The sequence below is a fragment of the Ursus maritimus genome, unplaced genomic scaffold (genome assembly GCF_017311325.1).
Source record: "Ursus maritimus isolate PB19 unplaced genomic scaffold, ASM1731132v1 scaffold_20, whole genome shotgun sequence".
Classification (NCBI taxonomy): domain Eukaryota; kingdom Metazoa; phylum Chordata; class Mammalia; order Carnivora; family Ursidae; genus Ursus; species Ursus maritimus.
The window spans coordinates 51,748,893-51,764,376 of NW_024424453.1; the positions used below are offsets into that span (position 1 = coordinate 51,748,893).

The 15,484-nt window shown below is 38.7% G+C and overlaps 1 protein-coding gene across 1 annotated transcript in view; it reads right to left on the reverse strand.

Annotated features, from left to right (window-relative positions):
- The window catches only part of GOLGA4 (golgin A4), a 114,382-nt gene that overhangs the window by 25,461 nt on the left and 73,437 nt on the right, over positions 1-15,484 (reverse strand). Inside the window, 2 exon segments of the mRNA XM_040636973.1 lie at positions 14,265-14,395; positions 14,769-14,890. Of these exon segments, the coding sequence (XP_040492907.1) occupies positions 14,265-14,395; positions 14,769-14,890 (253 nt within the window).

Sequence of the window (15,484 nt, forward strand, 5' to 3'; positions counted from 1 at the left end):
GAAGAAACACAGTATAGAGAAAACTACCTCTGAAGAAGAAACAAATAACTAAAACATTTCTGGAGACACAAACCACTGTTTCTATCGTCATTCGTGACTATGCTCAAACACCTTTCATGCCCCACTTTTAACACCATGCTTGCTATTCCTGTAATATTACTGTTCCCCCCCTCACTCCCTCTGTCCCCACCCCATAAAGCCCATCAAGCAGTTTCTCTCCCCTTAAGCTAGGGTTCCCAGGCTTGAATGACCATCAGGTATGTAACAGTGTGGTGACAGAACTTGACCACAGAGCCTATGTGTTAGGGACTCTGCCCTTTTCCACATTTGGATTTGATTTCCAGAAAATATCCATTAATACAAACTAGTAGATACTGTTAGGCACAGCACTGATCAACCAGCCGGCAACTTACTGATACAAGTTATGGAGGTTTTTCCCAGCCCTTTGGATAAGCTGTGTAAATGAAGAAATGATTCTTTGTCCCGGTTCAGCAAACCTCAACATCTGTACATCTGTCCCCAAAAATGTTCAACTAAAGTCTATTTTTGAAAAAAAAGATTATTGTCCAATGTATTAGTAACCATGTAATGTCTCCATTTGCCCTGTACTTTGCAAAAAAATAGACAAGGCTGCAAAAGTATATGTGACTTACTGGTCCAAAAATCTTACTTAGAAAATTTGGTATACAAATCATGTCTCTCTTCTTTTTTGATTGCCCTAGTAAAGGCTATTGCCCACTCTACATTTCTTCATTTGTCTTAATAACTGCCATGATTTATTGTACAGAGCAGTCCAGACCTCTTCTTGCTCTTATAAATCTTATAATAAATAACCTTTGTGCTAAAAGAACATTTGGAATTGGAATATTGATCAGATTGAGTAATGAAGACAGGACAAGTGTTTGCTGAGTAAGAGACTGAACAGGAAAAACAGCAACAAATGGGTATCTGATTTAACAGAAGCTGACTTGACAGAACCAAGAAACATCATCCTCAAAAGCAAACAAAAAGAGAGAGGCCCCATGGCACAAAATAAGCCAATGAAGCATAAGGACACTTGGAAAATTTACTTTGAAATACCACTGGTCATGAAACTTAGACTAACTGAAAAAGAACAAACTCCTTCTGGCAACATAAGCAAAGGAGAGATGTCTAGTAACCAGCCTCCTTCGACATCTCCCCCACCGAGGTTCACTTGAACCTAGCCTCAATCCCTAAACACCATCAACCACAAACTCCTGTAAATATGTTACTGCCCAGTCTTGGTTTACTGTTTTTAGTCTACCATGGCATATCCTGTGTGGATGTCTGTGTTAATGTGGTTTAGTCACCTTTGAAAGGATCACTTCTACACCTACTTATTCAGTTAGCCCAGATTTGATTTGATTTGATTTGGTGAGGGGGGAAGGGGTGTGAGAAGAGAGAGAGAGAATCTTAAACAGACCCCGCAGTGAGCATGGAGCCTGACACAAGGTTCAATCTCACAATCCTGAGATCATGAAACGAGCCAAAATCAAGAGGCAGATGCAGACGTTTAACTGACTGAACCACCCAGGTTCCCCTAGGCCCAGATTTTTAATTTGACAGTTAGCTATGCCTGACATTTCCTTTGATAGTTGTGGGATACCATCTAAATCAAGCCCTCTAAGAATTAGGAAAGAATCCCTTCTGTGTTATTTCTAATTTTAGAAACAATTTTGTAAATTCCTTTATAAAAGCTTTCTAGTCTTCAACTAGGAACAAGGAGAAAAAAAAAACAGTATTGCTTATTTCAAAGTAAAAACAATAAGGATAACCAGTTAAATAGAATGTTAATGCACATCCATGGAAATCATGTTTGAAAGACTAGTTATTATGCCAAAGCCAAATCACTAATATATAGTCAATGTCAAAAGGAAACCAGTTTTATATCAAATGTAGCCCAGCTACTTCCTCCCAGTGGGATTGCTCTGAGTTGGGACCAGGCTATTACTCAAGCTCACATGAGTGCTCAACTCTACCTCTGAGATATCATCACTCCCTTTTCCCAAATGGATTCTTCCCTATCCCACCACATGTCACCTCCTTCGAATTTACCAAGTGTCTAGTACGTGCCAAGTATCTGGCTAGGTCTTCAAGACTAGAGATGAGTAACAAAATACCTGCCCACCAGATGCTTACAATCTAGGAGAGAGGACATACACATTAATATTTTCCTACACACATATGTATGTATGACAAAAATTCATATTATAAGTGAAGTAATGAATACAGATGAGTACCAAAAGAACACGGATGCAATTAATTCCACTTAAGGGGTTCTAAAAACCACTATATGTGAAAACAAGATGGTGCAGAAAAGAATATTCAAAAAGCAAACTTTTGGGTAGAAAAGGGAAAAAATAAGAACATATTTCATTTTTGTTTCTGTTTACATAAAACAGTGCAATATTATGGAAGAAACTAATCACTGATTTCTGGTTCAAGGTGGTGACACAGAAAGATCCTGAACTCACCTCCTCCCATGGACACACTGAGTCTACAGCTACATATGGAACCATTTCCTCTCAAAAAAAAAAAAGCCTGGCTGAGTGATAGCTACACATCAGGCACACTGAAGAAAAAAAACACACACACTGAAGTGGGTAGGAAAGGCTAAAACACAACCTTGTCATAAATCCCATCCCCAACATGACAGCCAACAACTGGAAGGAAACTCAAAACCCAGAACTTCTCCCTGAGGACCAAAGGGTTTGAAACCCACATTGAGCATCCCAACTTTTAAGATATATACTTGAGAGACAAGCCCCCAATGCATCTAACTTTGAAAAACAATAAGATTCACAGCCTGAGACTCACAAAACTAGTGATGTGAGAAAGCACTCTTATAGGGCTCCTGTGCCTGGACTCACCCACCCCAGGGCCCAGCTCAGAGGTGGCCAATTGCATCCAGACTCAAAGTGAAGGAGACTCACTTGCTTCTATTAAAGTATTGGCCTGAAGGGCAGACATCTAATTTAACACACACCTAGGAGCCTCCTGGAATACTCTCCCAGGACACAGACAGGCGGGTGCCATCTTTGCACGCTCCTTTGGACATGTTCCAGAGCACCAGTATCTCCCAGAAGGGAGCTTTTACAGGCATCTGGTGCCCTGATTTTTGTAGCTGCCACCTAGGGGGACACCTCTTGATCATATGGCTCTGGAGGCCAGGGGAGCTTGTATTCCTAGTCCATGAGACTGTAATAATCAATGTCATACAGAAAGGAGCTCATAGCTCCATCTGGTGCCCCAATTTTCACAGCTGCTGCCAGGGAACACCGCCATACTGGCTCTGGTGGACAGTGCTGGATGGGTCCCACAGGGCTGTAACCAACAGAGGAAAATCTTAAATAGCTAACCACCCCCAAGGGCACAGCAAGAGACAGCAGACACAGGAGTTCAGACTTTGTGTGAAGGAGGCCTATTGGTTAATCATAACTGCGGCCTAAGGGGAAGGCTTCTACTTAAACATGCACATGTAATCCTTTCCTCAGGCCATCTTTGAGCTCACCCTCTGCCATACTCCAGAGCATCAGTGTCTCTTGGAGGGGAGCTTTACATGTGTCTGCTGTCCCGGTTTTTGCCACTACTGCCCAAGAGGCACCCTTTGATCACCTGGGCCTGATGGCCAAGATGGCTTGCATTCCTGGATCCTATGGGGCTACAGCAATTAGAGAGATGGTTCTTGGCAGACTACCACTCCTGGGACACAGTGGATTGAAGTATAACCCCCAATCTTTCTGTGAAGGAGGCTTCTTTGTTTGTCCTGGAGCTTTGGCCTGAGGGGCAGGCTTCAGGTTTGGCATACATTTTGTGGCCTTTGGACATGCTCTCAGGGAACACAGGCTGTAGATGCCATCATAGTGCTCCCCTTTCTCTGCCTTGCTCTAGCTTGCCAATGTCACCCAGAAAAGAGTTTATACACTCATTTGGAACCCTGATTTTTGTGACTGCCACTCAAGGTACACCTCCAGATTGCTTGCCTCTGGTGGCCCGCAGGGCTTACACTTGCTTGCAGTCCCACAGGACTATATATGTTTGCATAGTTTTAAAAGCTGATGCCTGAGCGTCTGGCTTCCAATCAGCATGAATCTAGGTGCTGAGATTCTCCCTTCTGAAATCCTGACAGGTTGGTGGCACATCCTCAACTACTAGGAACTATTAAAAATATAATAGGTTGCTTGGACAAGCTCAAAGGTTTAAGAAACAACCAAGAGCTGAGGCAGGGTTGAACAATAAGGTTCATCTCCTACATGAGGCCAATCCTTCAAGACTGAGAGAGGTGGTTGTTTCATCTACTGTATAATCACTTGTAAAGCTAGTCTGAAGTTAAAAAGACAAAAGTAGTAAAAATAATTATGATTACAATAATGAATTAAGGAATACACTATATAAACAAATGCGGAATGTGACATCAAAAACATAAAATGTCAAGGAGTGATTATGTTAGGCTTTACAATGGGATCAAACTTAAATTGTTATCAACTTAAAACAGACTGTTATAAGTTGTTATATGTAAGCCTCATGGTAACCACAAAGCAAAAACTGCAGTAAATACACAAAAGATAAATATAAGCATATCACCAAACAAAGTCACCAAAATAAAAAGCAAGAAAACAGGGAAAGAAGCATTGAACAGAGAAGAACTATAAAAACAGCCAGAAAACAATGAGCAAAATGGCAATAAGCATATATTTATCAATAACTACTTTAAATGTAAATGGATTAAATTTTCCAATCAAAAGACTCAGAATGGCTGAATAAATTAAAAACAAGACCTATCTACGTTATGCTGCAAGAGACTCACTTTAGATGCAAAGACACACACACTGAAAGTAAAGGATGAAAAAAAAGATATTCCATGCAAATGGAAACAAACAAAAAAAAAGCCAGGGTAGCAATACTCATATCAGACAAAATAAGACTTTAAAACAAAGACTGTAAAATAAGAGACAAAGAAGGATATTACATAGTGATAAAGGGGTCAAAGTAACAAAATAGACAAAACATTTACAAATATTTGTGCACCCAACGTATGAGCACCTAAATATATAAAGCAAAGATTAACAGACCTAAAGGAGTAACAGACAGCAATACAATAATAGTAGGGGACTTTACACCATATTTACATCAATGGATAGATCATCCATGCAGAAAATCAATAAGGAAATAATAACCTTAAATGACATATTAGACCAAATGAACTTAACAGAAATATACAGAACATTCCATCCAAAAGCAACAAAATACACAATCTTCCCAAGCGCACACAGAACATTTTCTAAGATAGATCATATATTAGGCCATAAAACAAGTCTTAATAAAGTTAGAAGAGTGAAATCATATCAAGCATCTTTTCCAACCACAACAGTATGAAACTAGAAATTAATTACACAAAGAAAACTGGAAGGCATAGATAGCACAGGGAATAGAGTCAATGATATTGTAATAGCATTGTATGTTGACAGATGGTAGCTACACTATGGTGGGTGTAGCGTAACAGAGAAGCTGGATCACTACGTTGTATACCTGAAACTTATGTTAAAAACACACACACACACACACAAAGAAAACTGGAAAATTCGGGGCGCCTGGGTGGCGCAGCGGTTGAGCGTCTGCCTTCGGCTCAGGGCGTGATCCTGGCCTTATGGGATCGAGCCCCACATTGGGCTCCTCCGCTATGAGCCTGCTTCTTCCTCTCCCACTCCCCCTGCTTGTGTTCCTTCTCTCGCTGGCTGTCTCTATCTCTGTCAAATAAATAAATAAAATCTTTAAAAAAAAAAAAAGAAATGAAAACTGGAAAATTCATAAATATGTGGAGATTAAACATTTTAAATTTAAGTAACAGTTTAAATTTTTAAAAATCTTGAGACAAGCAAAAATGGAAATAAAACATACTAAAATTTATAGGATGCAGCAAAAGCAGTTCTAAGAGAGAAGTTCCTAGTGACAAATGCCTATTTCAAGAAACATGAAATTCTCAAATATACAAACTAACTTTACACACACCTCAAGGAACTAGAAAAAGAATGAAAGAAGTCCAACATTAGCAGAAGAAAGGAAATAGCAGATTAGAACAGAAATAAATGATATAAAGACTAAAAACACAATAGAAAATTCATCAATGAAACTAAGATCTGGTTCTCTAAAAAGAAATACAAAATTGACAAATCTTTGTCTAGACTCACTGGGAAAAAAAGGATTCAAATAAATGATATCAGAAATCAAAAAGAAGTTACAACTGATACCACAGAAATACAAGAATCATAAGACACTACAAGGAAAAATTACACATTAACAAATTGGGGAACCTAGCAGAAATGGATAAATTCCTAGAAACATTCAACCTACCAACACTAAATCATGATGAAGTAGAAAATCTGAACAGACCAATTACTGGTAATGAGATTGAATCAGTAATCAAAAACTTCCCAACAAACAAAAGTCCAGGACCAGAAGGCCTCACTTTGAATATACTGCACATTTAAAGAAAAATACCAATCTTTCTTAAACTCTTCCAAAAAATAGAAGAAGGAACTTTTCCAAACTCCTTTTAAGAGGTCAGCATTACCCTGATACCAAAACCAGACAAAGACACCACACACACATGCAAAAATTACAGGCCAATACCCTAATGAACATAAACAGAAAAATCCTCAATAAGACATTAGCAAACTAAGCAATGTCCACAACAGCCAAACTATGGAAAGAGCCCAGATGTCCATCGATAGATGAATGGATAAAGAAGATGTGGTGTATATATACAATGGAATATTATGCAGCCATCAAAAAAATACTGCCATTTGCAACGATGTGGATGGACCTAGAGGGCATTATGCTAAGCAAAATAAGTCAATCCAAGAAAGACAATTAAAATCATATGATCTCACTGATATGTGGAATTTAAGAAGCAGAGGATCATAGGGGAAGAGAGAAAAAAATGAAACAAGACGAAACCAGAGAGGGAGACAAACCGTAAGAGACTCTTTATCTTAGGAAAGAAACTGAAGGTTGTTGGAGGCGAGGGAGGTAGGGAGGCGAGGGAGGTAGGGGGTCAGGGTAATGGGGTGAGGGGACATTGGAGAGGGTATGTGTTGTAATGAGCACTGGCTATTATATAAGACTGATGTACCACAGACCTGTACTCCTGAAACAAATAATGTATTATATATTAATTAACTGAATTTAAATTTTAAAAAAACCAAAAACAGAAATAAAACTATGCCTGTTTTGTACAAGTACACACACATACACACACACACACACACACACACAGATATTAGCTAACCAAATTCAACAATACATTAAAAGGATCATACACCATGATCAAGTGGGATTTATTCCAAGGATATAAGGATGTTTCAATACCCACAGGTCAGTCAATGTGATTGATACACATTAACAAAATGAAGGATAAAAACCATATGATTATCTTGGGGCGCCTGGGTGGTTCAGTAGGTTAACTGGCTGCCTTCGGCTCAGGTCATGATCCCAGGGGTCCTGGGATTGAGCCCTGTGTTAGGCTCCCTGCTCAGCAGGGAGTCTGCTTCTCCATCTCCTTCTGTCCCTCCTCTAGCTTGTGCTCTCTCTAATAAATAAATAAAAATCTTAAAAAAAAAGAAATCATATGATTATCTCAACACATGCCAAAAAAGCATTTGACAAAATTCAACATCCATTTATAAAAATTCTCAACAAAGGGGGCACAGAAAAGGCCAAATTTTCTTCTAAGATCAGGAACAAGATAAGGATGTCCACTCTCACCACTTTAATTCAACATAGTATTGGAAGTCCTAGCCAGAGCAATTAGGCAAGAAAAATAAATAAAATGCATACAAATTGGAAAGAAGGAAAGGAAGAAGTACAACAGTCACCATTTGCAGAGTACATATTATATATAGGAAATCCTAAAGACTCCATCAAAAACCTGTTAGAACCAATAAAAGAATTAAGAAAAGTTGTAGGATATAAAATCAATATATAAAAATCGATTGCATTCTTATACACTAATAAACTATCAGAAAATTAAGAAAACAATCCCATTTCAAACTATTTTGCAAAGCTATAGTAATTAAAACAGTATGATATTACCATAAAAACAGACATGGAGATCAATGGAAAAGGATAAAGCCCAGAAATAAATCCATGCATATATGGTCAATTAATTTATAACAAAGGAGCCAAGAACATACAATGGGGTAAAGAATAGTCTCTTCATGGGGCGTGTGGGTGGTGCAGTCATTAAGTGTCTGCCTTCAGCTCAGGGCGTGATCCCAGCGTTCTGGGATCGAGCCCCACATCAGGCTCCTCCGCTATGAGCCTGCTTCTTCCTCTCCCACTCCCCCTGCTTGTGTTCCCTCTCTTGCTGGCTGTCTCTATCTCTGTCAAATAAATAAATAAAATCTTTCAAAAAAAAAAGAATAGTCTCTTCACTAAATTGTGCAGGGAAAACTGGACAGCCACATATAAAAGAATGAAACTGGACTACCATCTCATACCACATACAAATTAACTCAAAATGGGGCACCTGGGTGGCTCAGTCATTTAAGCGTCTGCCTGTGGCTCAGGTCATGATTCTGGGTCCTGGGATCAAGCCCTGCATTGCATCAGGCTCTCTGCTCCACAGGGAGCCTGCTTCTACCCCCACCCCCACTTCTGTTCCCCCTGCTCGTGCTCTCTTCCTCTCTCAAAGAAATAGATAAAATCTTTTTAAAAATGGACTATGGGATGCCTGGGTAGCTCAGTAGGTTAAGCACCTGCCTTCAGCTCAGGACATGATCCCAGGGTCCTGGGATGGAGCTCCGTGACCAGGCTCTCTGCTCAGCAGGGAGCCTGCTTCTCCCTCTGCCTGCTGCTCCCCCTGCTCGTGCTTGCTGACAAATGAATAAATAAAAATCTTAAAAAAAACTTGAATGTAAGACCTAAAACCATAAAACTCCTAGAAGAAAACATAGGCAGTAAGCTCTTTGACACAGGTCTTGGCAATGGTTTTGAGTCTAACAAAAGCAAAAAATAAACAACTGGCACTCCATCAAACTAAAAAGCTTCTGCATAGCAAAGGAGACCATTAACAAACTGGAAAGGCAACCTACAAAATGAGAGAAAATATTTCATCTGATATTTTGATAAGGGCTAATATAGCCAATAAAGGGCTAATATCCAAAATATATAAAGAATTCATACAACTCAATGGCAAAAAGAAAAAAATCCAATTAAAAAATGGGTAGAAGACCTACATAAACTTTTTTCCAAAGACACGCAGATGGCCAATAGGTCCATAAAAAGATGCTCTACATCATTAATCACCAGAAAAATACAAATCAAGGGGCACCTGGGTGGCTCAGTCGTTAAGCGTCTGCCTTCGGCTCAGGGCGTGATACCAGAGTTCTGGGATCGAGCCCCGCGTCAGGCTCTTCCACTGGGAGCCTGCTTCTTCCTCTCCCACTCCCCTGCTTGTGTTCCCTCTCTCGCTGCCTGTCTCTGTCTGTCAAATAAATAAATAATAAAAATCTTAAAAAAAAAAAAAAAAAAGAAAAGAAAAATACAAATCAAAACCATAATGAGATATCCCCTTACAGCTGTTAAAATGACTATTAAAAAAAAAAGACTAGAAATAACAAGTGCTGATAAAGATGCAGAGAAAAGGGAACCTTTGTGCACTGTTCATGGGAACGTAAATTGGTGCAGCCACTATGGAAAACAGTGTGGAAGTTCCTCAAAACATTAAAAACAGAACTACCATATGATCCAGCAATTCCACTTCTGAGTATTTATCCAGAGAAAACAGAAACACTAACTCAAAAAGATATATGTATCCAATGTTCACTGCAGCATTATTTATTACAGCTGAGATACGGGAACAACTTAAGTGTCCATCAACAGATGAATGGATAAAGAAATTATTATATGTATGTATGTATACACACACACACAGAAGTATCATTCAGCCATAAAAAAGAATAAAACTTTGCTATTTGTGACATGGACAGACTTCAAGGGCCTTATGCTGAGTGAAACAAGTGAGACAGAGAAAAACAAATACCATAACGATCTCACTTATATGTGGAATCTACAAATAAATAAGTAAAAATTTAAAAACCAAACTCATAGATAGAACAGATTGGTGGCTGCCAGAGGTAGAGCATGGAGAGGTGGGAGAAATGGATGAACTGTTTTTGTTTGGTTTTTTTTTTTACTTAAGTAAATTGAATTTTTTAAAAAAGAAAAGAACAGGGCACCTGGGTGGCTCAACTGGTTAAGTGACCGACTCATGATTTTGACCCCTGTCATGATCTCAGGGTCATAGGACTGAGCACCACATCAGATTCTGTGATCTGCTTGAAATTCTCTCTCTCCCTCTACCCCTCCCCCCACTCATGCACACTCACTCTCTTTCTCAAATACATAAAATCTTTAAAAAAGAGAAAAGAAAAAAGAAAAGAAAAGAGAGGAATTGTTACCTGTGGAGAGAAAAGGGGCAAGATGTAGAATACAGAGAACAGGAATGGGTTTTCATTATAGACCATTCTCTAACTATACTTTTTAATATTATTTTGATCTTTAAACTATGTGAAAAGACTTGATTCAAAAATTTTCTTTCTAAATAAAAGTTAAATTGAAAACTTGTTTTTAAAGCCAAAATTTGAGAGATGGTAATAACTCACTTATTCACAAAGCTTGAGAAAGTTATCTTTAGGCACACAGAAAAGCATGACCAAAGGTAAAATATGATGAAGAACAAGGTAAAACTGAGTTCGTCCAGCACAGAATGAACTGGAAGAGGTATCACTGGGATGATGGGAAGCCACTGAAGGTATTTAGGAGAAGTGGTATGATCCCATCCTCATTTCAAAACAGAAAATAACTCTGACAAGAAGAGATGAATACCTTAGAAAAAAGACCAGCAGCAAAGACATCAGCTGGGTAATACAAAAGACCAGACCAAATGGAAGATGGCAGTCAGACGGTGGCAATAGCGGCGGCATTGAGAGGAGAGGAAAATGCAGTATGACTCAATGAAAATCTATGTGCTGAGACTCTTATGTTGGCTATGCTAGCTGCATACAATTAAAGGGAAACAGATGATTTCTCTGCCTCATAAATCAGGGAAGATAAGCAGATTTCATGCCCTAACAGGTGTGAGGATGCATATGTGTGAGGGGCTGAGAAAGACAGACGGTGTGAATCAAGGATGACAAAAGTTCCCAGCATCTTCAAATAGGGGAAAGAATAGTAAGGATGTTACCCTAAGACAGTAAAGGTGGGAAAATGAAAATGTCTCTGTGCTCCACTTTGCTATTAGCAAATCGCACGTTTTAATGGATGACAAAAATACAACATTCTACAATGTCATCATTCAGACACATCATCAATCTGATAATAGCTTTCCAGAGTGGGAAAATATGCTAGTAGGTAAAACATACAAATCCCTTAAAAAACCTCTAATTCTGGAAATTTTAAAATGGGAGAATGGTAGAGAATATATCTCAGAATCAAAGGAATATAGCATTTGCTAAGAATTGCTAATATCTCTTTTAGTAATATTTATAGTTTTTTGGGTTTTTTTTTTAAGTAGGTTCCTTGCCCAGTGTGGAGACCAGTGCAAGGCTCAAACTCATGACCCTGAGATCAAGACCTGAGCTGAGATGGAGTTGGACACTTAACCAACTGAGCCACCGGCACCCTGGTAATAACTGTACTTGTAAAAAGAAATGCTTCAAGACAGAGTTTATATTTGGGGTGTTCAGATGGGAACTGCCTATTTATCAAAGTCAGCCCTAGACCTGGCAGTGAAAGTCTGAGGTTACGCTGTACAATAGAGTAGCCATAAGCTACCCCAGAACTGTGGTTATGAGCACCTGAAATGTAGCTAATCCACACTGATGTGGATTGCAAACGTAAAAACACACCGAATCTTAAAGAAATAATACATACATAATTTCTATATTGACCACATATTGAAATGATAATATTTTGGATATAATGGGTTAACATATTACTATTAAAATTAAGTTCAGGGGCACCTGGGTGGCACAGCGGTTAAGCGCCTGCCTTCGGCTCAGGGCGTGATCCCGGCTTTCTGGGATCGAGCCCCGCATCAGGCTCCTCCGCTATGAGCCTGCTTCTTCCTCTCCCGCTCCCCCTGCTTGTGTTCCCTCTCTCGCCGGCTGTCTCTCTCTCTGTCGAATAAATAAATAAAATCTTTAAAAAAAAAAAAAAAAATAAAATAAAATAAAATTAAGTTCACCTAGTAAAAGTCAGAGAAAGACAAATACCATATGATTTCACTCATATGTGAAATTTAAGAAACAAAACAAATGAGCAAAGGGGGAAAAAAGGGGAGGGAGGGAGAGAAAGAGAAACCAAGAAACAGACTCTTAACTATAGAGAACAAACTGCTGGTTCCCAGAGGAGAGGTGGGTGGGGGGGATGGGTGAAATAGACGACGGGGATGAAGGTGTGCACTATCCATGATGAGCACCGGGTGTCGTATAGAAGTGTTGAATCACTATATTGTACACCTGAAACTAGTATTACACTGCATGTTAACTAACTGGAATTTGAAAAAAACTTTTTAAAAAATTAAGCTCACCTGTTTCTTTCACTTTTCTTAAGATGGATACTAGAAAATGTTAAATTACACATATGGCTCACATTTGTGGCCTGTACTCTATTTCTAATGGACAGTGCTGGTCTAAGGCACAGGAAGGGGTTTTGGAGATGAGTCCATCCAACTCCTTCCCTCCCACTCCAATTCCTATCTCCAAGCCTGAAACTTAAGAGGATCATTCCTTTAATTTCCCTAATATACACCCAATTTTCAAGGAGGAACCATACCACAGGTTAACTTTCTTACCTGCCTCCTTGTTCCCTCACCCTTCTACCTACAGAGGTCTGTCATGACCTTGGAAGGTCTTTGGTCTGCTATCCCATACATTCAGAGACAGAGAAGTAGTTCACAAAAGGGAACATTCTAGCTGTGGCACAGTTCCTTCCCTGCGAATGAAGCTCCCTGACTTACTTATCCATGATAAATAACTACTGCCTTCCCCAAGTTCCTTTCTTAGTGAGAATATATGACGCTAATGAAAGGTCAGTGCTCTCCCACTCACGCTGAAGTTTTAGGTAAATCACTTAACTATGCTGAACTTGCTTTGCCTTTTGCAAAAAAAAAAGAAAGAAAAGAAACTAAACCAACTACAATGTATCTTCCAATTCCAATATTCTCTAATCAGTCAAGAAACATAGTTTTTTTTAAAGCTCTGCACATACACACTCTACAGAAATATAAGAAAATGTGAGTAATATTATTCAAACCTTTTCATAATAAGACCTAACGTTCAAAAATTACACAAAGGTGGCATTTCTATGCATATGCCTTATCCTGGAATTCTGGCCTTTTCAATTGCCTTTAAAATAATTATTATTACACTCTGTTCCCGGCTCAGACTTCTGCTGCTGTAGTCTGTTGAGGCATGATTCTCTGATTTATGCATTCTTAATCATCAAATGGTTCCTGGCATATAGTGAAATAAACCTTGGAGTAACTAAAGAATCTGCATCCCAACATAGTATACTTTACATAGTTTTACATTTGAAAATTTTCTGGAGTCCAAAATACTAACTGGCATTCATGGCTTCTCTTGACACACAGAAATGGCAATGCTTATCCATCACTAGTAGAGTAGTACAGTGAACCAACCTTCCACTAAATATAAAAGATTTGGCTGACGCATTCCATTATTTTCCCCACCTTTTTTCTCTCTTGAGAGCAACAAAAACTGTGAAAATTGGGTTGGGATGGAGTAAAGTTAACTGGACCTCCTGGAAAGATCCCAGCTAGGTGGCCACACTCATAAACACATTAACTGTTTCACTGCTTAGACCTCACCCAAGTACAAGGTCTCAATTCTTAGTCTGTCTCTCTTACAATTTAGTCTGACTGAGAGAAAGATGAGAAGAGAATCCATTCTTCCCCTTAGTAACTCACTGTTGCTTCGATACCTGCCAAGTGGACTGAACTGCTGGGTTAGCAGAATCTGATCAGGAAACTATGATCCTGGCAGAAATCAATCAGACTCCCTATAAATATGCATAGAGTGTGAATATTAAATTTGGGTAATATTGAGCCAAAGCAAAACCTCTCTACATTAGAAAAGCAGGAAATCTGACAGCCCAATCTTTAGCACCACCATAAAATTCAGCACAGCTAAATTTCAAAAAAGAGAAAGAAAATAAGGTACATCAAGGATTTCTTCGTATCTTTTGGCTGTTCTTTGTAAATCGTCTTCCTTCTCCGCAATTTTTCTATATAACTGATTTGTCTCTTCCTGATGGCTTTCCAAAAGTTCAGCTTCCACTTCCTGGGCTTTATCTAATACATGAAAAATGGACACACACAAGAACACACATTAGGCAAGAATTAGTATCTACATACCAATTTCAGTTCCAAATTAAATTTGATAAAAATCAACATCATATGTACCCTCTCACAGAGCAGAAATGTCTTTATAAGGCAATTAATTAGCTAATGTTTCAGGTTCTTTCACCCACTCCTCCTCTCCTAAAGGCAAGCTGCTGCCAAGCAGCACAGGTTCCCATTAGAGAACTTTCTTGGACAGGAATCATTTTTTCCTCCAGTTTAATTACTTAAAGCACTTAGCACAGAGTGAAGACAATAAGTTTAAATTATAAATAGTCTCTGCTGATTCTGACTTGTTCTTTGCTGAATTTAAAATCTGACTCACCAATGGTTTCTTTTATGGTCATTTCCAGCTCCTGTTCCTTTTGTGCCAGCTGTGTATGGAACTCCCTCATCAGCTGTTTTAATGTGGAATTGTGCTTCAACTCAAGATCTTCCTGCTCCTGTCTGTGTAACAAGAATATAAAGAGTTAACTGTTGTCAAACACAAAACAAGCTGTACAGAGTTACCTAGTCTTCACAACAGTGCACACAAGATCTCATTGGTATAAAAACATGTTTAAGGGTGCATATGCATGTATTGTGCACGTCCAGGCATAGAAAACTCCTAGGAGGATACAGAAACTATGATTATCTCTAGACAGTGGTCCTGGGGATGTGAGAAGTCTTCTTTTCCACTTAAAATTTTCATCATACACATCTATCTTAAATAATAATAATGCTAATACTAAAAATAGTAAAACGAAAAGAAATTACTGGGATATGCATGTAATAAGCATAATCGTTTCTGCAAAAAATGGTCCCTCTAAATGGACATGAAATAACACTGCCTCTTGCCTTAAATTGCTTTTATTTCTTCTCAGCATTTAACTTACTCAATGTATGCTTCATAGTTTGGGTAGGTGAAATTTAGGAGTATTAGGTACAGTAAAAGGGACTTAATTAAAAAGGACTGTCTTAAAAATATTCATGCTGGAGTGCCTGGGTGGCTCAGTCGGTTAAGTGTCCAACTCTTTTTTGGTTGTTTTTAAAGATTTTATT